General features: G+C 38.6%; 1 protein-coding gene across 1 annotated transcript; it reads left to right on the plus strand.

Moving 5' to 3' along the window:
* Positions 1 to 733: 733 nt before the first annotated feature.
* On the plus strand, positions 734 to 22,218 carry dcn (decorin). Its single transcript, XM_005810729.3, has 8 exons — positions 734 to 1,173; positions 10,666 to 10,892; positions 14,673 to 14,785; positions 16,783 to 16,996; positions 17,223 to 17,336; positions 18,839 to 18,932; positions 19,253 to 19,391; positions 20,773 to 22,218. Exons 2-8 carry the CDS (start codon positions 10,685 to 10,687, stop codon positions 20,971 to 20,973), a joined length of 1,083 nt encoding a protein of 360 aa, XP_005810786.1. The 5' UTR covers positions 734 to 1,173; positions 10,666 to 10,684; the 3' UTR covers positions 20,974 to 22,218.
* The last annotated feature ends 4,462 nt before the right edge of the window (positions 22,219 to 26,680 follow it).

A 26,680-nucleotide genomic window follows, 5' to 3' on the forward strand; every position in this document is an offset into this window, starting at 1 on the left:
CAGTAAAACAGTCTGACTTTATTCTGTATTTCCAAATATATGCTCTCTGCTATTCTAGGAGTTGTTGTGATTAAGTGTGATATTTTAAATACGCAACACAGGCGTGGCGCTTCAACAAACGGAGGATAGAAACACAAAATTTTTTGATAGAAAAACACCAGTCCTGGTATGACTAAAAAGGTAAATAATAAATAAACCAATAAGTATATAATACTGAAAAAGACACACCATTTAACTCGGTGGTTAAAAACGTAAACCGATTCAGGACTATAAAACTAACAACTTTTCCCCATGACTTCATTCAGGAGTTTCCGTAAGCGTTCAGTACTGACTGGCCTTATCTAAAGATGTGTCTGAAAAATAAACCTTTCAAAAAGAGTCTTCTACTTCCCACATGTAGTTCACAAATGAAGCAACCTAAACTGAGTTCATCAAGAAAGGCTGACCGTGATTTAATGTGCTGAAGGGAGGCATTGATTCCAGTTTATTCAGCCGGACAAAGTGTGGCTGATTAAATTGGACTGCATGCCACTACTACTGAAGTTGTACTTTTTCTCTGGGGTTGTCCATTTAAAGGCTGCATGTGAATGAATGAGATGACCTGAAAGAAGAAGGGGAGTTTTTGTGCAGCATTGTCTGCAGAGCTCCTCATGGCCTATCATTACCAGATGTCACTCTAAGGGTGGCTGCTTAAAATCCTAAACTCCAGCTCTCTGCCTCTTTTTCTTCCACTCCTGCCTTGCTTCCTACTTTCTTACTTTCTTTCCTCCCTCTCCCTGTCTCCTTCCCACTCCCGCAGCCCTTCTTTTTTTCCCTTCTCTCCTCTCCACTTCCAGCTGTTTTTGGCTCCGAACAGCAGGAGCGGAGGGGAAGTTCTCCACCAATTGTCTGGGTCCTGAGAGGAGCTTGTTGGTCGGACCCCACCCTCCTTCTGTCTCTCTCCTCTCCCCTCCTGTCCCGCTCGCTCTCTTCTCCCTCCTTGCCGTTCGTCTCTCCTCCCCCTGTTGTGAGAGAGCACACCTGCTTGATTTTGGCTGCACGCTCTCCGATTCAAACAACCCCACAGGCCCCGTCAGCCACTTCGTACTCTCATCCGCCCACTTGACAGGATTTTGGAAGTCAAGCTCATCTCACCGGCTTCTACTCTTCTTGCCTGGCTTCCACTGAGAACAGGTAGGTTTTACTCGTCTGTGGCTGGGAAAACTGGAAAATCTGCCGTAGATAAGATGGCATCTTTGGTTTTTATTTCAATGCAGTAGGTCATTCTCTCGAGATAGTTGCGGTGTTTTGTGAAAGGTATCGAGATTCAGTTAGTTTGTTCATCTTTTATAAGCATTACATCGTTCCTTCCTCCCCTTTGTCCGCTCTCATGCTGTAATATTCCAGATATGTTGCCAAGTCCTGTATTCACAGCACTCATGATTATGTGAGGAGACTCCTTAATCAGTTCAATCTGCATACAGGACAAAAAGAGTCAAGAAAAGAGAAATGGCTGCAGGAAAGGGGGTGTGGTGGGGTTGATCAGGCTGGTACCCAACTTCAAATTCTTCTGGTCCCTCGGTTGCCTTTAAAAAATACACAGTTGAGGCCCATATGATGTTTGAGGTTTACAGAGTGAGCTTGTTGCTTTCTTTTTAAAGTATTGGTTTTCAACTCGATTGATTCCAGGTTAACATCTGAGAAGAAATATTGCTGGATCATCTTTTCCATTGGGAATCAGAATGCAGGGAAAGAGGGAAAAAAAACATCTTTGATTATTTCATTGTGTTCTTTAACTGCCACCATAACTGGTCAAGGTTTTATATAAAAAAAAGTTTCCCTCATTAGTCAAACATTTTAGATTTCAGCCAATTTATGTAAATTCCAATCTCTTATCTTTCTGATAAGAAGTGCCTGTCTCTTCTCAGCAGGAACCTAAAAAAATTGCCCTGAAGGTTTGGGGCGTGGGGGCAACTTAAAAGTAAAAGGCTTAAAAGAGGAAATGAAGAAAGAGTTTTCCTTTTTTTTTTACCTGGCAACACATAAAGTGCCAATAATCCTGTAATGGTACAGCTTCTTCCATCAAAGGGACATCTGGAGGCTTCCCGGCAAGCCTCTGCACAACTCTCTGCTAACTCATTACATCTTTTTTCTGCGCAGAAACTAATGTGGTTGAGTTGTAGTGAATAAAGTGAAACTGAGAGGCAAAATGGAATCAAAAATGGCACTGAGAGTTAAATCAAAGCTACAGGAAAAAAAGCCAAGCACAAAGTACGAGAATAAACTCAAAGCAATGAGCAAATGGAAGTGCTGGATGAGGCAAGGCCCAGATTCTTGCACACACAGGCAGCGCTTTTTCCATCTGGACTTTATTTTTCCAGGTCAAGCAGAGTAAGAGAACAATTGGGATCAAATGGACAGTAGCCAGGAACTCTCATTCTCCCTGCCCCACTTTGCTCATTGGAACGCCATAAAGTTCCACGTTTGAGCCTCTCTCCATGACCGGAGGGGTCAGAAAAGAAAAAGGAAAACTTAAAAGGAATAGCAGCGAGCACAGAATGGGAGGAAGAGATGCAAAGGGGAAGAAAAGGGAGGGAAGGCTGTTCCACGTCTGTGCAGAGCAGACTGATAATGAGGTTGAGGTATGATGGTTGGGTGACGGTTTTTCACACGAAACAGCTGAAATGTGGCTTAACCACTGGCTGTCTCACAGGCATGTTCGGAAAGCCCCATAATGATCTTCCAGTTGAAGGAATCACAGCGACTGTGAGGTTCATTGGCCGGGTGTTTTTGGGGCAAGAACATTGAAAGCAGCTATTGAAGATCAGGTTGATTTCCTAACATCCCAAGAAGCTTCTGGGGATGTTTTTTGGCCATCTCCATGCACATTTTTATAGGAAACTGCTGGCTCAGGATTAGGAAGTGCTGTCATTGTTATGACAAACTGAATTTAACTGTTTTGCATTATAATTGTGGTTAAACTGGATTGTACATACCTGAATTAAAGTCTGTCTACACGAATGATTTCTGCAGGAGTTCACCAGCCTGACTTCATTTCTTCACCTGGCTTCATAAAGCATTTTGAGATTCAATTGGCTGTGAATTGGTGCTGATACAAATAAGCTGAACTGGACAGAACAGAAAATCCTCAAACTTTGGAGAAATATTTCAACACCGCTGACCTCTGACTCCTCAGACGACAGTCGAAATGATGTGTTGGGCAACCACGTGGGAGGGGAACTCACATTCATTTGCTGACAGACTTAAAGAGCTTCCTATGTTTTAAACATCCTGTGGCCTAGTAAATACCTTACAGTGATAAATTGCCGACAGCCGCTCTGCAGACGCAAACCCAGGCCTTGGGGGAGGTGGAGGAAACAGGGAGGTAATGCACAAAGTTTAGGTATGTTTTGTGCGATTTTTTGACTATCACTGTTAGATTTTTGTGTACACTCAGTCTGGTTTCTCATTGGTTTTCTTAGTCTGAATATTTCAAGTAAAGGCTCCAACAACAGAGAAAGTGGCAAAGAAATAAACGGTAATTACTTTACTCTCTCATGCAAAGGTCTCCATGCTTCCTATCTGGGAATCATTAGTAATGCTAGAAGGAAGAGTCAGGAGAGTGTGGAGGGAGGGATAGATGGGAGATACAAGAAAAATGAGAAGAAGGGAGAGTAGACAAGGTGGCTGCCATCAGAGGAAATGTCACCCTACACCCCTATTCCCTGACAAGTCATAAAACGAATGAATGATACGGTGCAGCTGAGAGAGACAATAGCAATTTGTTTATAACTGTAAAATGTTATTTGGACTAAGATAGTTTTACAGCTAGTTGTGTTATTCACTAATTTGTCCTCTGTTTACACGCTTAATGAGCATTTAATGGTCTTTTGTCACTTTCGAAATAATCAACTGATTGTGTGACGTTCAAAGACTATAACTACATTTCATTTACTAAATATGAAAGTACTACTCCAAATATAGAACTGATCTTCCAGAACTCAACAATCAAAGCCAGTTTTCTTTTTCTTTTTTTCTTTTTTTTCTTTTGAGAAGTATGATTCTTCCTTGGTTTGTAAAACAACCGGGTTTTTTCATGCTGGAGAACAAATATTGATAAAACCCTGGCTGAGCTTTTATGACCCATATCATATCCATACCATATCATTTGCTGAACCAACTCAACATGATGCTTTGGCAACCATGGCAACGGTTAAAAAACTTGGAATTAAGTTGCAACTCACTTATGAAGGATGTTTATGATGCCGCTTGGTATTTTTGACAGTAGCAGGTATTTTGTCTCAATATGAAGCTCCAACATGGGTTAGCTAGGTTGAAAACCCTAATATTGTTTTGACAATATGGATTTTACATTTGTTAATATGTATTTGACTCACATTTTGCTCCTGCTGAACGTGTTTTCATTGGCTAAAACGTCTGGCACTGGCATGGTCCCACCTCTGTTTTTATTCTTCTTACATATTTCAATGCCATTCAATTTGGTAATGTGAAAAGAAAACCTCCTGAAAAGCTCTACATTTATCGTCATAAATGTAGAGCTTTGTCTTGAACATCATAAAAGTTGAAGAGGATCATTTCAGCTGCCCTCTGCTCCGCTTTCATTGAACGCTGACAGAGAACACAGCCTCTCTTTCAATTTGAACCACATGGTCTGCAGTAAAAAACGCCTTATCTGTTGGAAGAAATCTATATTCAACAAATAGATCAAATAAAAATGACTATGGTTTTAGTAGCTGTAAATAGGAAAATAGGCCATGCTCTTTTTATAATAGCTGTTACATTTGCAGCTCTATAGCTTACTGAGAGTTTACATAAAACATAAAACATCACAGTGCACCACACACAGGTATTTGGACATCCTTAAAAAATATATATCTCCGAATAGGTGAATACTGTATACTGAACTGTGAAAAAGTGATTTGGATCTACTTGCAGGATAGACTTTCTGAGATTTGCATTGCGGTTCTCAACATCTTAAAAAAAAAGCAGAAAAAATTTGTCAAACTGTTATGCAACCAGTTGGTTCACAATGAGCAACAGCTTTAAATTAGAGGAAAATGGACATTTTTCCTTTACAGTTTTCCCCTATTAGTGGCAAGTGGATGTTTAGATGCCATGTCCTTCTTAAAAATGACACAGAGACAGAGAAAAATATAAACTAAAATCGTATTGTAAGTCTGCAAAGCGTTAGCATGTACAGCTGTATTTTTATATCAGAAACAGAAACTCTTAGAGAGGTTTTCTGAAGTAGTGCTTGGAGTAAAAACTTCAAGAAGCACTGCTGCAGCATTTTGTTTCGACATTGCTTTAGTCTGAGCACACTAGTCCACCCTTTGCCAGGATTTTATGTGTGTGCATAAACAGGGAGGAAAGAGGAAAGTTTTGGCCATCTTCCCAGTTTGGTGGACGTGTGTGACTCGAATGGCAATGAAGAAACTCTTGCCTGGGCTACAGCAGGTTGTCTCGAGTATTGTTTCCATACATTCATCCCAACTTAATCCAGCTGGGAAAGCTCGGAAAGCCATGGATTTAAGCTATGTTTGGAATCCTAATCTATTGTTAAACTCTTTGAATGGACATTTTTCTCAAATCTATTCCCGAGGTTTTATTTTCTAAACTTGTGCATCATCAATCCGTTTGTTGTTTTCCACCGATTTAAGACTGGGTGGTAGACGTAACACGTCAATCTCTCTCCATAGTGATATTCCACAGTCCATTCTGGATTTTTCCAGGGGATTTCCGGGCCACAAGGGATATAAAGTCCTTATGTGTTTGGGGTCTGCGGGGTCTGCTCCTGGATTTTCTCCAAGTGGAATTTGGAAAACTCTCAAAGCGAGGCACCCAAAAAGCCTCTTGATCAGATGCCTGAACTGCCTCATTTACAGCCTAACAATGTGGAAGTACAGTTGCTCGACCCTGACCCAGATGACTTTGTTCCCGGTTGTACCTCATGATCCGAGAGTTGCATTTTGGCTCATATCTTTCATTCTGAAAAGATGTGAAATTGCACCAAACAGAGAATATATATATAAGACAAATCCTAACGACCCAACCTTTTGAAGCTGAGATTCCACATTGTGGTTAGACTTTTCAAAAACAATCTTTTAAAAAAAATAAATAAATAACAGTTCTTTTGTTAACAACCTGGTTATGAGTTACAACAAAGCTCCGGTTTCCTGTTTTTTTCTATTAGAAATCTATTAACGTTAACAACACATTTTCTTGCCTATTTGCAGAATTGTTTGCAGAAAATGTTTGACAGCTTGATGGCAAGACAGATGGAAGAACATTTGAAATGGAGCACCAATAAACATGTTTGTATGCATCTGTTTATGCGCTCGTGGCCAACAGTTAAAGCAAGGAGCTATGGTCCATTAATACAGCAGTTAAATTAATGTTATTCTCAGAGTACTGGTGCTTTTATCAAGTAGAATTGGAACAGAGCGTCTCTGATCACAGAACAGGCCACATGTTAGTATTTTATGATTTTAATAGCTAGACGACAAGACTGACATGGTTGCTTTAGTCAGCACAGTTTTATACAACATTGAAAGTCCAATCAGTTTAACACAAACTGGTAAAAACGATGCTTATTTCTGTGAAAGATTTGTGCCTGGTACCAATCAGGCAACTCAGATAAAATATCCAGTAAAAGAACCTACAAGCTCCATTTGACCTGGGGAGGCTATAAACATCTCAAGATGGAGAACCACTGCTCCCGAGTCTCCTTACAAAGCTTTGGTTGGACTGAACTGTCAGCTTTTTCAAAAGCATGAAAAGCGAACATCGCCAAGCTTAGTCAGCCTGTCAGACATTTGAATTAATCCTTCTCCTGGATCTGGTCTGTGCTTAGACTGGAGCCGGAGGATGCAATGTTTCCAACTGCTTGGAAAACTTTCCCCTGAAGTCAAACACTGACACGCATAGTTCCAGATTCAGACTGGACGTGTAAAAGATGTCTTAACACGTCATATGCTCAAAACGGGAGACAAAACACTTGGATGGATGCGATTTCAATCCTCAAAGTACTGGAGCCGTACAGTTTGATAAAGTACTGGCTTTTGTGGGCAGAGACTATAATTACTACTGGGTCAGAGCGTCGCTCTCAGCTCTCATTCCTTGACCTGACGTAACCCTAACCTGCATTTATAATGGTCAGCTATTTCCATCTCACACAGACATCAAACGCTGTAAAGATTTTAACTCACACCTCTTGTTGGTTTCTGTTGTTCCCCTGAACATTTTCTTCTCCGTTTGACCTCAACTGTTATGAATGAAAACTCCACGTTGCCAGAAGTACTGGGATGGCTGCCGTTGATAACTTTTAAATTTTATTGACATCCTCTTCTTGATTCTTGGGCTCTTGTGTACAGTTGGCACACTGTTTGTAGATAAAGCCCTTAACGCTAAGCACATTTGGCCTTTTCATGTCGGAACACCCTCCAATGTGGTTGAATTTAAACAGTTCTTCAGAGTGGGCCAGAATTCCTCCACAGTGATGTAAGAAACTCATTAACAGGTATAATAAACTCTTAATGGGAGCTACTGCTGCCAAGGGTGGTACAGGTAATGATTAGGCACATTTACTAGTTTATCAAACAGAGCCAGTTGCGTAGCTTGTTCCTTGGATAAATTAAATCATCATTTGAAAACCAAATTTTTGTTTTGCTCGGGTTAAATTTATGTTACGAAAATTTGCCCTAATTCATTTTAATGTGACACAAAGCAAAAACAGATTAAATGTGTAAGAAAGAAGACACCTTTTCACAGCAAAGTGTATTATACATAGGGTCTGTTGCAAAATGATTAGAAAAAAACATGAGATTGATCAAGATAGGACACAGTCACAAGACAAATAAAATAAAAGGCACAGCCCATCATCTTTACAGATCATTTAAATGGGCTGAGAGTTGCTTTTAGGCCGTGGCCAAATGCTGGTCTTGGGCAGGTTTCCCCATCCCGATCATGATGTTTGGGTCAAGGTCCGCTGGAGCTGCGGCTTAAACCAGCCCTTCAATTATTGTGGCACCGCGTCGGATGGAACAGGTTTGGCTTCTTACCAGCTTTCTTTTCCTTTTTATTTAAATGTGATTCTCTGCTGTGTAGAAAACAAAAACGAGAGCGAATCGACTGTACTTGGGTGTGTGTGTCTGTGGAAAAAGGTCGGGTTTTACAGATGTCTGGTATGTGTCTGATTTTAAGACAACGTCTGCATGTGTCATCTAAGTCGTGTTGAAGCCTAGAAATAGACAAGGAAGTGTGATCCTCCCACTGATTTCTGCTTCCATAGTAAATAGAAACTTCCTGATGCTGTTGACACCCACTACTAATATAAAATGCTTGACAGACAATCAATCTCTGTGATTTATTATGTTCAAGCAGGAGAAAATATGGAGCAGTGGTCTACAGTTGTAGCTATGCAGTTTCCTGCAATGCATTCCCTGTGTATTTCTGTAAAAGTTATTGCAGATGTGGCAGTAGCCAGTGGTGTACTCATCAACTTTAGGAGAAGATTGGTTAGTTATAAATTGACAAAAAGTGAGTAAAGAAAATAGATAATTTATAAATTTGGGGATTTTTTTATTTTATTTTTTTCATCAGATGCATTCAGTCATTGTTTAACCACTTTTTATGGTGTCAAAATGAGTGCTTAGTCTAGAAAAAGGAATGGATAAACAGTTTATGGAGGGAGAGTGAAGGGAAATCCCTACAGAGTGTATCATCAGTTAGGGATAACTACTTTTATGGATTTTTCCATTTCATAAAAAAATTTTAAACAGTCTGAAAAGCACTCAAGCCATGGGAAAGCACCAAAAGTCTGCAATAATTAAGAGATAAATGGATCACTAACAGAAATTGCCGACTAAAACAGCCAAACTAAAAGTGGACAAATGATTTTTTGTTTAAAATGTTAAGCATTTTCCACTTAAAGCAATGCACTCAGCTAAACCGTTACATCTTGGAAGTAAGTCTTTCATTCACAGCTGCGTATATATTATCTCTCCTTTCAGGTTCTTTGTTTTTTACAACCATGAAGTCCTTCATATATTTACTTATTTAATAAAATAGGAGCCATGCTAGAGAAGCTGCCAAATACTAAAGACAAGACAAATCTAAAAGTAGGCCAGAGGTTTAGACAGCTTTGTCATTGTGTTTCTACTGTAATAATGCATTGCTGCCCATACCTCACCTGCTGCTCCACACTGCTGGACAGCTGGCTGAAAGTAGATTGCTACACTTTTCTCTAGCTTAAAAGGAAAGCAAATTTGGCTTTTTTGGAATCATTTCCAGTTACAAACAAAAAAACCATACAAAAAGTCATGGTGTGGGCACCGAAAGAGCCCCAAACATCACTCAGTACACTAATGCTATTTTTGAACTACTGTTTTTAAGCCATAAGCTTGTAAAGAAGCTGACTGCAGGCTAGCTAGCCATGCAAACAATATATCACAACTAACTAACTAGCTAATTTCAAATTGTAGTACAATAAAGAGCAGGATGACAACTGGAATTTTGCTTGTCAAGTTTTTGCACTGATATAAAGCAATAAAATATGAATATTACAGTTAACATTATTATGAAGCTAATTGTCAGTATGTTATTTTTTAGCATAAAAATAGTTTTCTTTTATAAAATAAAGTATTATATGTATTTCTTAAGATTTTTTGCTAAATTACACAAAGCCATGAAATGGTTTTTCAGTGTTTTTATCCAATGAGAATGTAATACACCCTAATGAAGATTTTCTCTTTTTTTTACATAATGTAACTATAAAACAAAATGGAAAAACTCAGGCACATTTACCTCAAAATATAGCTGGGTTTTTTTTTTGTTTTTTTTGGCATATTGGTGAACAATGCATGTAGAAGCCTAAATTCAGTTTTTGTTCATTCAGACTTTAGGATAAGTTATGTTCATATTTCTTATTATAATTTGTGTATTTGGATAAAGATGTTAACTAGTTGGATCTATTGCATAGTAATTTACTATATTTGGATACACTAATGTCTTGCAAATTTGCATATCTAATTGGAATTAAGGATTTGAGGGTGTGGCTAACTAGAGTCGGTTGGGCAGTTGGAGTGGAGCCACACAGTTTTTTGACCTCACTCTCTTTCCTTTTAAATTGTCGTTTCTCTTTATTTTTCGAGGAAAGGTAACCTTTGTACCGTTTTTATTATTATTTCTGAAGTAAACCATATTAAGAGGATCCAGTCCTTTTTTTTGGTTGTCGTTTTTTCGTCATCAAGTGGACTGAAGGGAAAAGACGGAGAGCGTCAAGCTTATGGCTCCTATATTTAGGAAACTACAATGCATATTAACCCAAACACTGCCATTCGTAATGCTTCCAAAGGCCTTTCATGCAACCAGTAGCAGCATCACAACTAGCACATTCCACCTGTTTTCATGCATCTATAATGCAATCAACTCGATTGTGACATAAATCCCAGATTCAAGTTCTGACTCCTAATGCAAATCAAACCAAGTAAAACCTTTTGCCTTCCACCAAGAACTGAACATCTGCCCATCAAAACCTTAATTGTAATTAAAACCCTCATCAGTCACAATATTATGTTTTTTTTATGAGTAACGCGGCACTAGAAGCAGTATTTGAAAGAACAGATCTTGTTTTGTCACTAATCCCTTCCAATGTGTGTTTTGCAGGCTCTCTGCGAGCAGCACCATGCGGACCGCCTGCCTCTCCCTGCTTCTGGTCACCGCCTGCTGGGCTCTGCCCTTCCATCAAACTGGCTTCCTAGACTTCATGATGGAGGACGACGCTGGATCAGGGGTTGATCCAATCGGGCCTGCCCCCCCTGGCGACCCTGCAGGACCGAAGTGCCCATTCAGATGCCAGTGTCACCTCCGTGTGATCCAGTGCTCTGACCTTGGTAAAGCAGCGCACACCCAAATGATGGCTCGCATGAAAGAAAAGTGCAGCTCATTTTGTAATTTTTGTATTTAAAAATGTCCCGTTTCAAAGTGAATCTAGATTGCATCACGTCCTGATCTAGTGGGAAGCAGGTCTAACAAGAGAAAACGTTGCAATTATTCAGTTCTGACAAAGTTTTTAAAAGTTTCAAGACTTTTGGAACTCAAAATAAATGAAAACCTTAAATGAAAGCCACAACTCAGAATTATATGCAAATCAGGGGAATATAATTTATTAAAACTTAACAATTATTAAGTTTTGTTGTTGGTAGATGTTGGATGGCATTAGTAATGTCATCCAACTGCAGATCCTCCCTACAGTACAAGGTGGGTTTTAGAGGAGGGGATAATACCGTCAAATGTAGAAATGTGTCTAAATTAATAGCTCTACCTAAGCTTTTTATTAAGTATTTTAATGCCTAAACATAAAAAATAGCAAATGGAAACACCAATAAATGCCTGAGATACATTAAGCAGTAAAAACATCTCCTGAGGGTTTTTTTTTCTTTGGAATCTAACCAAAATCAAGCTTATAATCAAATAAGAGTTTCTGCATCAGTTTTTGCAAGGTTATGTTTATGATGACCACAACAAAGTTATGTAATGACTTTCAACTGGCACAGTTTCTGTAGCGCAAACTTGTAATTTCAAAGCACCGTGCGCCACTGTCAAAACAGTTAGGCTTAATTCATATAATCCAACAAAATTAACATTCACTAAGCACTCCTCCAGCCTCATTATAGGAACTCATTTGTTATATTATCAACCCTATATGCTGATGGAAATGCCACTTTTGGGATTCCAAAGTAAAAAAATAAATAAATGCAGTGAAGTCGTGAAGTCACATCAAGTGCCTCCACATCCATTTTCTCCTTGCAGTCTTCCATTTGATTCTTTGGCCCAGATTTCAGAGTACTGCGCCCAGTTTATTGTACCAGGCCCTGAGGTCAGACGGGCAGCTGCAGTAGTTTTACTGAAATCTAACCAAGCTGAGTTACACCAATGCTTTAAAAGCGGAGTAAGTCACCGACCCTCCCACCCAAACCCGGCTCGGTCATCCGAGGGGTGTATTGTGTTACACATTACTGCAAAGTTCTCCAGAGAACATGAGGCCATGTGTTGATATGTTAATCGCTCACAGATGCTCTGAGTCTTGCTTCACTTCCTGTAACAAATGCATGATCTGCTCTTTCTGGAAAATTAGTTTTCTTAAACATTGAGGAAGATTAAAGCTTTCTCTCGACTTTGGAAAGTCCTGAGCAACCCCTAAAACAATCCAGGATGTGTTTCTCAGCAAAATGCTTACTTTACAATTACTTGGTCACCTCTTTTTACTTATGCGTAATCTAAACAGTTTTTTCAGCCATCGTGCTTGGTGTTTGGAGCTTATCTGCAATGTTTGCTTTATCTGATGTATAGAGTATACAGCAGTTTGAGTCATCCCTGCAGACGCCGTCTAAGGAATAGCACTTATTACATAAAAATGGAAAGCCAGGCAGTAGGATTAGATATTTTTTTGTGATGTTTTTAAAGGGAGAGGCTTGTTCTTGAAGAGAAAAGATTAGGAGGAAGGGAGGCGGACCCGCTGGGGATTCTGTGAGGATAAAATAAAACAGCAGCAGACAGACAGGAGATGTTTTGGATTCAGAGGATCAATCAGAATGTAAATTATAAGGCAACTTTATTTACTTCCAAAGAGTTGACGTGTCAAATGTTAACGATAAAGACAGTTGAAGGGAAAAATTATCATTTCCGTTTGGCTTTGTACCCCCAAAGATGTCGCCCTTTGTCTGGGTCCTCGACTTCTACGTAAGCACTGCTGTCACTGAACCCCCATCTGCTTCCCAGACCTGCTGGCATACACACACACACACACACACACACACGCCTACACACACACACACACACGCACACACACACACACACGCCCACACTCACACTCCGTGGCTTAAATATGAGCAGGAGTAAACATCAGTGTTCAAACTCAAACAAGCACAAGCCATACTGAGGGCTCTGCTCACCATTTCAATATGTATGTGATTAATTCTGGCAAAGAAACTTTCAAATTCAAAAATGGAAACATTCAAACTGTCAGCTGACCTTTGCCAAGAAGAAAGAGCTTCCAGAAATCGACAATTGAACTTGCAGCCAAAACAAAAGCCAAAAAAATTTTCAACTTACCAAAGTCTCATATAAGTAAAACTGTCATTAAAAGGACATGCCTGCAAATTGTAGGAAGGGAAACAATTTTGCCACTTACTTCACACTTATTTAGATCACCATAACACATTTTGATGTTGACATTTTGTTTTCTGTCCAAACTGACTTGGTCCGGTGGGAGAAAGTAACTGCTTCCTAAATCAAAACTAGTTTGGTTTAATTTCATCATTTGCTGAAAAGAGAAACATTCAAAATTGAAAGTGTTTGATGATGATCAACCCATGTTGCCCAATTGCTGATCAATCTACTGGAAATGAAACCTTTGAGAAAAATGTGCTTGATATTCTGATTTTTGTTGTGCTTTCAGAGTGCATATTTGGGATATAGTCATATAATGTGTAACATATACGTGATCAATTTATTTCAGCGTATTTCTCAGGTTTTGTGGATATATGCAGAAGGATGAGCCAGTCTGACTTTTCTCAAAGTAAATGAGGCAGTGACCGCAAACAGCTGTGATGGTTTGTGGATCATTCACTGTGCAGTTGGAAAAGTTGACAGAGGAAAAAAAAAACAGCTTGCAAGAAGTGATGTTTGTCTGCAGTCATCACAAGATTTTGGGCCAAAGGTTAGGTAGACCAGAAACTCAAGGAGAGACATTCTTTGTTATACAGTTTATTAAATGTCTCTTCGTTTTAAATAAAAACTCTCTATTTTGAGTTGTTGTGTGTGCACTGAGACATATCTCCTGTCTTTGTGAAGTTTTTTTTTTTTTTTTTAAACTGTCCACCTCACCAGACTATAGGACTTTCAAAACAGATGGGATTTTCAGTAACCCAATGCCAAGTAAAACAGTTCCGTGTGACTTTGCTGTCCAGGTATGCAGTCGCTTATTTACTCCAAAGGAAATTTGTTTTAGGGTCGATTTCCACCATATGTGCCTCTGAGCACAAAAAGTAGTTATTTAGTCGCCCTGGAAAGCCACTGTTTTGGAAACTTTAAGGACTGTAAAGCAACATTCCGGGATTTTTTTTTTTTTTCCTTTCATTGAGATAAATATTCTTGTGAGAATAAACAGCAGTTGAAAGCAGTCAACCATCTCTTTAGAGTTTAACCAAGACAAATATTTGTACAGCGCCATTCATACACAGGGCAATTAAAAGTTGCACACAAGAAAAGATTTTTTTTTTTTTAACTATCAGAAACATCTCAGGTTTTCAGGGAGTTGGATTTGAAACTAAAGCTTCCTCCTCTTGATAACAATTTCAGTGAGGGAAAATCCCAAATGGGATTAATAAACTTTTCTATAATTTTCTTTTTCTATCTATCTACACATATCAAGATCTCATTATGTATTTAGACAGATAAACATTTACTTAAATGCTCTCTGCTTTTAAGACGGCAGTCAGTTTATTTTTGCAGTTTCTTACATGCTCCATAGGATTTTACCTTAATTAACTTTTATTTTTCTTTGGTAAAATCTGTTTAACTTTATATTACGTGCAAACCTAGCTCTGTCTGTTAGTGGACGTCAGCATAACATCCACCTTAGCTGTTTCTCTTGTGAATTTCACCATCAGGTCTAAAGGAAGTTCCTGCTGACATTCCTGACGATGCCACTTTGCTGGACCTGCAGAACAACAAGATCACCGAGATCAAAGAGAGCGATTTCAAGCACCTGAAAGGATTACACGTAATTATCGTTAACATGTATTTATTATTTTTCATGTCTAAATAATTGGTGTTATTCCCAGTAATATTGCTGTTGTACAATTTAGAAGAACTGGAACAGGAAAGACCAATACTAGTCATAATTGCTTATCAACACAGTTCTTAAAATGTCAAAGACAAAATACAAAAATGTGTGGAGAAAAAAAAAGTAGCAGACTTGTTGCATGCAGTGTGGTAAAACTAAGCTGCTGTAATTTAGGTGTAAAGCCACCTGGACAAATGAGGCATAAATGATGTTCCCAAAATAAGGTCAAATACTTTACATCCATCCATTTTCTAGCATCCTTTTCCCTAGTGGGGTCGGGAGAGGTGCTGGTGCCTTTCTCCAGAGAGTCGGGGTCACCCTGGACAGGTCGCCAGTCTGTCGCAGGGCAATACAGACACAGAGAGGACAAACAACCATGCACACACACACACACACACACACACCCTCAGGGAGAATTTAGAGAGATCAATTTACCTAGCAGTCATGTTTTTGGACTGTGGGAGGAAGCCGGAGAACCCGAAGAGAACCCACCCATGCATAGGGAGAACATGCAAACTCCGTGCAGAAAGACCCTGGGCTGGGAATCAAACCCAGGACCTTCTTGCTGCAAACAACAGTGCTACCAACTGCACCACTGTGCAGCCCTCAAATACTTTACATAAGAGTGAAATTCAAGTCTTCAACTGGATCACTTGTGATTTGAACTGTAGATTGTCCAGAATGCAGCTGCCAGGCTTTTGTCCAAGGCAGGTTCTGCTGCTGAAGCAACAATGTGGACTCCCGTTTCTTCTTAGAATATACTTTAAGATTTTTTAGGAGCTCTGCATGAGCAGGTATCAGCTTACAACAGGACAGTGGTTCTCAAATGGGGGTACGTGTACCCCTGGGGGTACGTGGAGGTACTGCAGGGGATACGTGAAGCTTTTCACAATATCTTTAAAAAATCAGTAGGCTCCTCATAATAAGTCTTGGGGAAAATTATTTTGTAAAAAGTTCGATAAAATATAAATGTGTGTTCATGCACTGAATTTTATATTCAGTATTTATTTTCAATATCCTTTAAAATAAAACGGTTTGACTGGTTTTATACCTTCCTGGTGGTCACCGTCTTCTGTTTTTCTTTTTTGTTTAACCATGCAATGTTTGCAATATGGATGTATTTGTCAGGTTCACTGATATAAGTTGTTTGGCTTTAATAAATCAGACAGTGATTTTACAGCACTGTACCTCTTTTTAATTCCAAAAATGTTTTGCCCGTGTCAGGGGGTACTTGACTAAAAATATATTTTTAAGGGGGTACATCACTGAAAAAAGTTTGAGAACCACTGCAACAGGAGATAGAGCGTTTTCTGAAAAGCAAGTAAAAACCCGATTATTTTTAATCTGATTTTGATTAATCTCTCATTTTACTGTCAATTTTGTAGTACTTTCTGGCCTATATATCTTGAAAGGAGCTTTATAATTTATCTTATTACTTAATTTTAAGTCAGCCACATCACTTATATATCCATACTAATACTACTAAAATTCCCAGGTGCAAATAATTGATTTATTCTATGGTCTGGTGGTGTTACACCTTCTAACTGTTGCACCTGCCATATTTATTGTAAATTGCTCAGTCAGAGAGCAGAAGCTGCTCCACTATAATGTTTATTTTCCCTTAACCAGAAAGGCCCAGACACATAATGCTACATCCTCTCACTTTGCCAGGAGAAAAGCTTTAGGCATAACTCTTATGTAAAAAAAAAAAAAAGAAGAAGAAATATCAAGGAGTACAGTTTGCAATATTTTTAGAATTTCATGAGAACGTGTTAAAGAGTCTTTTAATGTAATCCCAGCGATATAATTTTCTCATTTAATCTACTTTGGAAGCCAAACTTCTGTGGAGGTTGTGGTTTCCTGGACTTGGCAGCAGGAAGACGTATTTTCCACTTAATCCCTGTTTACGATTTCACTGGTATTTTTCCATATAGGCTCTCATCCTCGTGAACAACAAGATCACCACCATCCACCCTAAAGCTTTCAGTCCTCTCACCAAGCTGCAGCGGCTCTACCTGTCCAAGAACATGCTGAAGGAGATGCCGGCCAACATGCCCAAGAGCCTGCAGGAGCTCCGCATCCACGAGAATGAGATCACCAAGATCAAAAAGGCCTCCTTCCAGGGGATGTCCCAGGTCATTGTGATGGGTATGAGACGGAACAAAAATATTTAAAATCCACTTAACTTGGAATACTTAAAAGCGATTATGGTAGACATAGAAGTATTGTTTGATTTTCTTGCAAATCTTCACCATCTTGCAGTTTTCTGCACTGCTGAATATTCAAAACCTTTTTGGTTTGAGTCCTTTGAACATTCTTGGAAGAAGCAAACTTCCATACCTAACTAATTATTTATTTCATTTTTTTTTTTTAGAACTTGGGTCCAACCCTCTGAAGAGTGCAGGAGTTGAAGCTGGTGCCTTCGCTGACCTGAAGAGGGTCTCCTACATCCGAATTGCAGACACTAACATCACAGAAATTCCTAAAGGTAAGGCTTCGTTTCCACAACTCGCCACAAACAAGAATTAAAGTCAAATGCATTGACGTTAACAATTGAATGGGCGATTGTAGTTGCAAAGGTTGTCTGTGGATCATCTTTTGTATCTTACTTATCAGATCTCAATTCCCCAGATTATATGCTGAAACACTAACTCTGCAGGGACTGCTACACTTTTCTTCTCATTTGAACAAAATTTCATATTTCTGGATGTGAAAAAGAATTTTTGACATGATGATGATGATGAAACTCTAATGACAAAATATTGTCATGATGTGTAGTTAGCAGAGATGGTAAGGCGGACGTTGAGGACCCAGGTTGGAGTGAATGATGGCTGTTTAATGATGAAATAAATTACAAAAGCACAATAATCCAAAGTCCAAAATCCAAAAATCCAGGCAGCACAGATGAGCAGACGGTTAATGCTCACTACTGGTTGCAACTGAATAACAGACGGCAGACTAAACGAGACGAGGCTAGACAGATTAGACAAGGACCCGACAAGGAACAAGAAACACAGGTGGGATTAAATACACAGAGAGTAATCAGGGAACGAGACACAGCTGGGAACAATCAAGGGGTAGAGAGGACAACACTGAGACTCAATAGACACCAAAATCTAAAATAAAACACAAAGAAAACTCAAATCCTCACAAATATATTATTATTTTAACAGAAGACTTGGTAGAAATAATTGTTCAGTTTTGATCAAAATACACATTTATTGAAATATTTTTATAGACTGTGAAAAAGGAATGTTTTGACTCTGATTTTTGAGAATTACATGTTATAAGTGAGCTTATTATTGTCTAATATTAAGAGTAGGGTCTGATCTGAAACAGAAACCTACATATTTTATCACGATTATAACAAGCTTTACCAGAAACTTTAAAATAAAATTCAGAAAAAGTAAAGCAGATCAAAAACTAGTTAATTTGTGTTGTGAACAGATGACATCTGTGGCCAGGCACCGATGGTCTCCAAGGACTGACAAGCTGAAGATTTTTTTAAAAATGTAAAATATTCATTTTGAACCCGTGTCTAAAACTATCTGCTAACAACTGAATTTGTCTGTCATACGTCAGTGGACTGAGCTTATCTTGTACTTCAGAACAATACATTTCATCTTAGCTTCGGTACTTAAAGTTTAATTCAGCTGTGAAGAATTACAATCAACCAGTTCTGAGCTGAGGAACACAAATATGTGTGGCTTAGCTTCTCTTTCAGCACTTGGCGATGCACTCGCAGTTGATTTATTCGCTGAAGCGTCGCAAATTAACATAAAGTATTTTCCAAGAGTTTAGAATTAATTTCTTCTGCTGAAAACCACAAAAAAGACGAGTAAGTGGAAATTTTGCTGTTTACCCTCTGAAAGGAGTCTGTGAAAAGGGATTCGATTTGATAAAAATTTGCTTTGATGAGTGAGTTGAAATTATTTTGTGGTGTTCCTCAGCTCTGCCTGGATGGTAATGCTGTCTCATTTGGGTTTGCAGGTCTGCCTAGCTCTCTGTCTGAGCTTCACCTGGACGCAAACAAGATCACCAAAGTGACATCCAGCACCCTGAAAGGCCTGAAGAATCTGGCCAAGTAATAAAAATGATACTTCTCTTTCTAGCTTTGCTTGCTGTAAACCAGCATTGATGCCAACAGTAAACATTTTCAGAAGCATAAACGCTCACAGCTTTGTTTGCCTTTAAACATTCTTAAATCACTCCAGTGAAAGATGATTGAAAGCAGCATGTGTACGATGAAAAACCTTTATGCTCATTTCCATACAGTGGCCTTATCTTCCTTTATTGGCTAAAAACTTTTACAGTATTACTCCGTTTTTCAAATTGTGGCGGTTGAGCTCTTTTGTATTTGGTTCTTAAAGGCATGACTCATTACTGCGCTTATTTTCCTTGCAGGCTCGGCCTGAGCTACAATGAGATCAGCACTGTGGAAAACGGCAGCTTAACTAACGTGCCACATCTGAGAGAGCTGCACCTGGATAACAACGCTCTGACCAGCGTTCCTCCTGGCCTGCCTGACCATAAATACATCCAGGTACACAATGGCTCCAGAATTATAGGTAGTCTCGAATGCCGACATGTTACTAATCCAGGCGCCATCACTTAAATTGCTCCGAGAAGCGTTTCTGAAACTAATATTCTCCATTTGCAGTCAAGAATAAATAAAGGAAATAAAAAAAAATTAAAAAATAAAGAAACAATTAGATATTAGATTCTTTTTTTACATTTGGAAACTGAGCTGATTTATTTGTCAGGTGCCCTCTTATACACAGCAGATGTCTAAACATGTCTTCTGTTCTGGTTTCCAAATAAGACAAACTTTTTGGCCAAAGATTAGTTTGGCCTAAACTGCTTCTCCTAAAGTCCTGTTTTTTGTCTACATGCTCTCTGGCTAAATTTATTCTGGATTTGGGTTTTTCTTAAGGACCCTGAAAGTTACATATTCTGATTATCCAACCATGCACTTTTATTAAAACTGGAATTACTTTGATGACATTTTATGATTTTTAGAGACATGTTTAAGCATCTTGCAGTCTGCATTCAGGGTGAACCTGCTTGTATTACCAAACCTGGACATGGTGACAGTGGTTTCTAAACTTTTTTATATGAAGACTTTGTTCCTTAAAGTCAAAGGTCTTATTTTAAATTCTTTTGAGATCTTGTTATATTCCTCACCGGACTTCAATAAGCTGTGATGTCATCTTATCAAAAGCCTCCGCCAGCTCTTTTGAAATCAACGTGTTTACTCTTAACTCAACAACCAGTAACACACCTAAGTAAATGTCTGAGGCTTAAACAGGACAAACCTCCAACATAGAAGGGATGTTGTATCATAGAGAGATTGAAGAAACATGAGTAAATCCTCAGAGCACTGAAAGACTAACAAATTCAGATGACTTTAGCAATTTCAAATAACTCAAAATGTTTACATCAGTAGGAGGAAATGCAATATTACGGGATAATGACTATTCACACTTTCCTAAGAGATTGTTGTTAAGCTTGTTGCTTGTTCTATTGAAAATCCTAAATGTTTCTGATAAAAACTATTAAAGGCAGGAATATAGTTATCAATCTTTGCTCAGTGCATTTCAGTGCAGTGCATCTTATTTATGTTAAATGTGCCAATCGATGTGTGATTGATGCACCGCACCGAAGTGCAGAGTTTAATCCCACAGTTGATTTGGTAACACCTTGATGTCTTAAAAGCATTGTAGTTTTGTAATCTCTACTCCTACTGACAGCCTAGTGATGTATGAGCAGCATATGCGAAGGATTCTGAATGTTTGACTTATCTGAGCAATTCATCTAGAGACATATCATCATTTTTATTTACCTTTTCTTCAGAAACCTAAATTATAGCTGTGCCCGTCTCATTTACTAACCACATGTTGTAATTATTTCAATCCTGTCTCCAGGTGGTCTACCTCCATGCCAACAAGATTGGCGCTGTGGGAACGGAGGACTTCTGCCCCCCTGGCTTCAACACCAAGAAGGCCATGTACTCGGGTATCAGCCTGTTCAGCAACCCGGTACCCTACTGGGAAGTTCAGCCAATCACCTTCCGCTGCGTCTTTGACCGCTCCGCTATTCAGCTCGGAAACTACAGGAAGAAGTAGAGCCGAGCTCCTCCGCGAGCAAGAATGTGTTTATAGATGAGAGCATGAACGTTTTGCAAGTGTGTGTTAGACCATAACCCCACAACACTGACTCCCACCACTTCTCCTTTCCACCACTGCCAGCGTACAAATTATGACGTATTAATCTACACTCTGCTTTCCAACGCTCCAGCAGACATGGACCTTAAACACAACATTCCTCTCTCAATATTTAGCTTCAGGGTATGTGGAGCGGTTATACACACGGCTCATAGTAAACACTCGCACATCTCGGTGGGACTCACACACAACATATCATTCATGGAACTAGTTAAGCAATTCATTTCTTTGATTTTACATTTTTTTGCATATGTGTTTTAGCGCATTAATTTGCATATGTTAATTAATTCAGTGGATCAACACAGAGACGAACCCAGACCAAAAAGACACCTCGTTCAGGGGGAGCGATGTCACAAATCTTACTCAGTTCAACTTTGTCTTCCTCTATTCATTATACAGCTGGCCTGCAGAGCAGGCAGCAAGAGCAACCTGTGTTTTAAATGACAAATAACAGCTGATTTTTCTGTTGTTATTATTTTGGTATGTACTAGCTAATACCTGTGTAATATGAACGGCTTCCAGAGTGTAACATCAACAAACAGTACAGAACTCAGCTCTCCATTTGTATTGTATTTACTTAAAAATAGAGATAAACGCAACAGTGTCTTGTTCCACATTGTGATTTCTTTTGCTTACAGCAGTGTAGTTTTTACATGTTCTTCATCATATTCCATCCTCTGTTTCTCTCCCCAGCGATTTCCTCAACACAAGTTGAAAATGGCTTCAGAAAGTTAGAATAAACAATATATGTCTTGAACAGATGATGTCACTTCCAAAGATTATATGCATGCTCTTAATTTTTACCTTTCGACTTGAACCAAGTGCTTTTGAAATCATTCGTTAATGCGCATATGTGTTTCCCTTTTTCTTTTCTTTTTTTCCCTACTTGTCCTTTCTCTCTTCAACCGTCATGAAAAATTGGAGGGTGCGTCCAAAGCGCCCGTGTTGGTGTGAATGTTGTATGTATAGACGCTGTATATAAATGTTGTATAAAAACCTCTCAATGCTTAAAGGCACAAGGCACTTACCTTAGCTCAGACTTAATATATCAGCAGGAAAGGTGTTTCTCTTTTTTTTCCCGGGGCCGGGACTCCAGCTAAGGTGTCCTAAACAAAATAAAAGTACTAATAAAAAAGTAGCATTTCTGTTTATGTTTGAAATTTTCTGAATTTACGTCAGTATTAATGTGGGAATTGGCTGAAAAATTGACTAGCAAGCACACAAGACAAGACACATAACAGCAAGAAGGATGTTCATTGGGTAAACTACTGACTTGTTGGTAAGTAGTTTGCATTCAATTGATTATGGGTTGGTTAATCAGCATTTAACATATATGTAAATCTTTATATAACTACTGATCTTCACTAACCCACACTGGGTTGCAAAAATATAAATACAAGCCCAGATTAAGTCAAAATGTTACATAAAATAACACCCAAACAGATGTTTCTATTCAGAAAAAGGGGGTCTGACCAGACATGTATAAATAAACTAAACTGAAGTTCAGCTTTCGACATATTTCACCCCGATGGGAACTTCAAAGTTGTCCAACCTACTCCCTATCACATCCTTCCTTTGAACAAAGGGCTGGTTTCTTGCCATCTGGAAACAATAAGTCATCCTACAGATGTGTCTTCACACCACAAAAACTGTCGTCCTGTCAAAGTAAATATGGGTCAGATTCTTCCTCCAAACACTTACACAATGGAATCAGTTCTGCATGTGCTGCACAATGAGATGTGAACGAAGCTGCAGTTATTCCTGGGACTCCACGTTTCCTTTTGTATTGGTTTTAATTAAAAGAGCGCTTTGAGCAAAAGTGAAGTGGCTGCACCAACATTACTATATACTGCATGGTAATAAAATGTATTTCCATCCATGTTTTAAAAGTTCCCAACACTCTGGGAACTCTCTGGATATTATATGCATCTAAATATAAATATATACATACAGACAGCAAACACTTTCAGCATAGTGTTCAGCTCGCCGTGCCTTTGGTTTGCGGGAGGAAGCCAGCTTTCCCAGGGGAGATCACCCAGACTGGGAGCAAACGTGCAGAGCAACACATTTGATTTAACACTTCAACGCTTTAAGCCTTAACTTTTCACCAAATAAACAAATTTACCTCGACATTATGGCACAAAATGAGTATAATCAGAAAAGTGGCAGATGTAAAGATAAAGTTATGCTATCATACATTAGCTCTCTGAAAATTTAAAATATATATGTTTGCACAAGAACCATTTCATGCTCCACTGCAGATTTATTATCCTCCAGCCATTTAAGATACTTTAGTATGACTATTTACACTAAGCAAAAATAAATTTGGTCCATATGACATTTACTAGTTGTGTTTTGAGTTAAAAAAGCACATTTTGAAGACTAATGTGTTGTATAGATGATTTAGTGCCTCGTAGTGCCATTTTTCTTATCCAGCATCATAATGTGGTCCGCAGTGCAGCAGTAGCACAAAACCACAATTTTTATTTTTCATTCAATTACTTGTCTTTTTTGGCTTACCACACAAGTACGAATATAGGATATGTTTTCATGTAGTAAATTGTTATATCCTGTAATCATGAGTTTGTTTTTTTTATGTTCTCAAATTGATTTATTTTTATATTCAAGTTTTTTTTATGTTAAAATCATTTTTGTATAGAGTCATTTCTGGTAAATATAGAATCAATATATATATATAAAAAAGAATTATTCCTGCAATATCTTCTTCCTGCAGCTAACAATCGGGGACCTAAACCTTCTTGAATCAGTCCCCACAATGATTATTAAGAGCACAGCTGTTTGTAGCATTTGTGACTCAAGTCAAGTCATTGTACAAAGGCTCTATTTCAAATCGATGACTCCTGCCTTCTGTGTGAATGACTTTAGCAGCTTTGAATTAGTTTCTCAAAAGATGGGCGCGCATCTTCAAAACCCTTGATTTGTTGGCTTGGTGCTTTGTGGCTAATGAGGCAGACAGATACTACACAGGTTCTAGTTTGTCGAAGGAAACTAGAATCTACAAGCTAGTGGCTTTGAAATGGTGTCATGATAAATTTATTACCCTACCAAAGTCATTTTTCTTGTCTTGCGAGTACAGTGTAATAAATCTTTGATTGTATTTGCCAAAGTGGTGACTTTAGAAAGGTTAAGAGTATTATTTGACTGAAAATAGGGCAAAGACAACCCTACGCTGCAGCTACTCCAAGAGATTACCAACAATAATTCAGGGTCTATTTCCAAATGACAATTCTGGCCTTCGAAGTTACAGACTAAAGCAAAAGGGTCTCAAACCTCAGCCCAAGAGTTAATGTCCTGCAACTTTTACATACACACCTGAATCAAATAGCTGGATTACTACAAAGGTTGATGATCAGGTTCTGGAGAGGCTGGTAATAAGCCATTCGTTTGATATTGACATATTTTAGAGATCTAAAAGGAAAATAAATGGTGCAAACGCCAGCCAATAGCGTCTCACGTAGCATTGCTCCTATAGATATTACAGCTTCTCAAGCTGCATTTTCCTTTGAATACTTCAAATACGCTCTATGAAAATAGGTAGAGTTTTGGTTAATAATTTAGAGTCATGTTCCACAGAAAAGCGCCAGAATTCAAGCTGTTTTTTAAACCCTGGGATAACTAAATCTGTTATCCCAGGTCTGTTGTCTATCAAAACCATATGAATATGGAGGAGGACAATATAACTACAATAGAGTAAATATGCAAACAATTGTAAAACAACCTTTAAGAGGGTATCAATCCTACTTCTATTAAGTCCATTTTTCTGTTGTTCTTATATTAAAGGTCTTTTTTTTTCATTAGAAGCAAGCAAAAAGTCAACATAATTGTCAGAAATGATGGCTTAAACATGTCTGTTTGTAAATACAATGTGTTTCACGTTATGAATTGAGTTACAGAAATCTTTTCAATAATATTCTAATTTACTGAGGTGCACCTGCATAAACTAAGACCAGATGTCAAGACAAAAGTGAGTGAGTAGTCATTTTCTGAATCATATTTCATTGCATTAAACACAGTTTATGGCTTAACAAAGTAGAAGGTGTTGGACTCTTTATGAACGGATACGTTAACAACAAATATGCAGATGAAAATGCAACCTTACGGCTCTCTCCACGTGATGCGATTTTGAACTTCTACGTCTTTGCAACAGGACAAAGCGTCAGTGTTTGAGTTCTGGAGCTCATCCTAAAACTTTCAGAGTGAATTCAGCTCTGCACTTCAATCTGTTGCCACCAAGTGGTGATTTCCAGACCAGCACCCTGTCCGCCTCTTTTCGTGAATTGCTCCCCTGAGCATGGTCCAAATAAAGGATCTGAAGAGACATTTATCTCCCGGACCCTATAGGCACCTATAGCTTCTAGCTTGAGGCTTACTGCAAATATTCCTGTGTGTTTAGACATGCGTGTCGGACAGCTTTAGCTCATATGCAGCCACTGGCAGGCGGAATAGCCAAGGTTGTGTTTGACTGTTCACTAAAATCACATTTGCGCACACTTGTTTAAGTGTGTGTTTTCACATGTGTTTGTAGGGGTGTGTGTGTGTTTGTTTGTTTTTTTACTGTGGTGCTTATGCAACCAAAGTAGCCTGAGCTCTTTAACCTTGTCAAAACAGATAAGAGACAAGATCCTGAAAGAAAAAAAACAGGTGTTTATTTTCAATCTGTCCAACTCAAAAAACATCACGATTAATTTTAGTGTTTTTAACATATGCCGACACTGATTCTGAAACCCTAGCAATGTGTGTTAAACTTAACTGCAAGCATGATGTTTTATATATCAAAAACAATAACGACCTTTTAGGTGGTTCAAGATACATTGCATTTTATAATTTGGGGATTCTTTTTTAAAAATCATGTCGGTTCTGTGATGCAAGATGACTCAGACAAAGAGGAGTAGACGTCATGTGCTTTAAGAAGATCTCCGCCTTGGATTTTGTCGCCTCTGGGCACATGTGAGCCCATGAGACTCAGGGTGAGGGAACGGCCGGGCCTGCCCAGGGCATGAGTCTCGGTTTAAGGCGCGCGGCAGGAACAGAAGGTGGTGTCTGGGGGCCGTCTGAGGTTTTATTAGAAGCTCCTGTGTGTCTGCGCCAAGAAGCCTGAGAATATCCTGTTTGCTAATGTGCTTGGTTGGATCTCCATATGTGTGCCCTTTGACAAAGCATGGCCATGTGGGCTCCAGCTGTACTTTTTTTGTTTTTTTTCCTTTTTCAACATGTGCTGGAAATATGTATTAGCGTTGCATTCACAGCCAACGCATACAGTTTGTATTCTAATTTCTTATGGATCATTTTTTTACTTAATAAATATTTTTGATTCGCTAATTAGGCTCAAGTTGGAGAGAGATGCTTTTAAAGAGGAAACCAAATCTCTAGATGCCCTTTAAAGAATCTGCATGCTAAGTTTTGTCTATTTTTATTTAAAAAAGAGAAACAATAATTCCCTCTGGTACATGTGCATTATAGTTCTAGTAATTTTATATATGCTTTTTCTAGGTTCACATGGATTGTAATATATAAAGCTAAGCAAAAATATTTAATGTGTGGTTAATTAATAATAGTATCCATTAAAGAATTATTAGCAACATTTTAT

The sequence above is a fragment of the Xiphophorus maculatus genome, chromosome 17 (assembly GCF_002775205.1).
Source record: "Xiphophorus maculatus strain JP 163 A chromosome 17, X_maculatus-5.0-male, whole genome shotgun sequence".
NCBI classification, from domain to species: Eukaryota; Metazoa; Chordata; class Actinopteri; order Cyprinodontiformes; family Poeciliidae; genus Xiphophorus; species Xiphophorus maculatus.

Excerpts from the sequence above, each read along its gene's own strand:
- dcn (XM_005810729.3), top strand. The coding sequence starts at position 10,685 with ATGCGGACCGCCTGCCTCTCCCTGCTTCTGGTCACCGCCTGCTGGGCT. Across the intron at positions 10,893-14,672 it reads GATCCAGTGCTCTGACCTTG|GTCTAAAGGAAGTTCCTGCT; the intron begins GTAAAGCAGCGC and ends TTTCACCATCAG. Across the intron at positions 17,337-18,838 it reads CATCACAGAAATTCCTAAAG|GTCTGCCTAGCTCTCTGTCT; the intron begins GTAAGGCTTCGT and ends TTGGGTTTGCAG.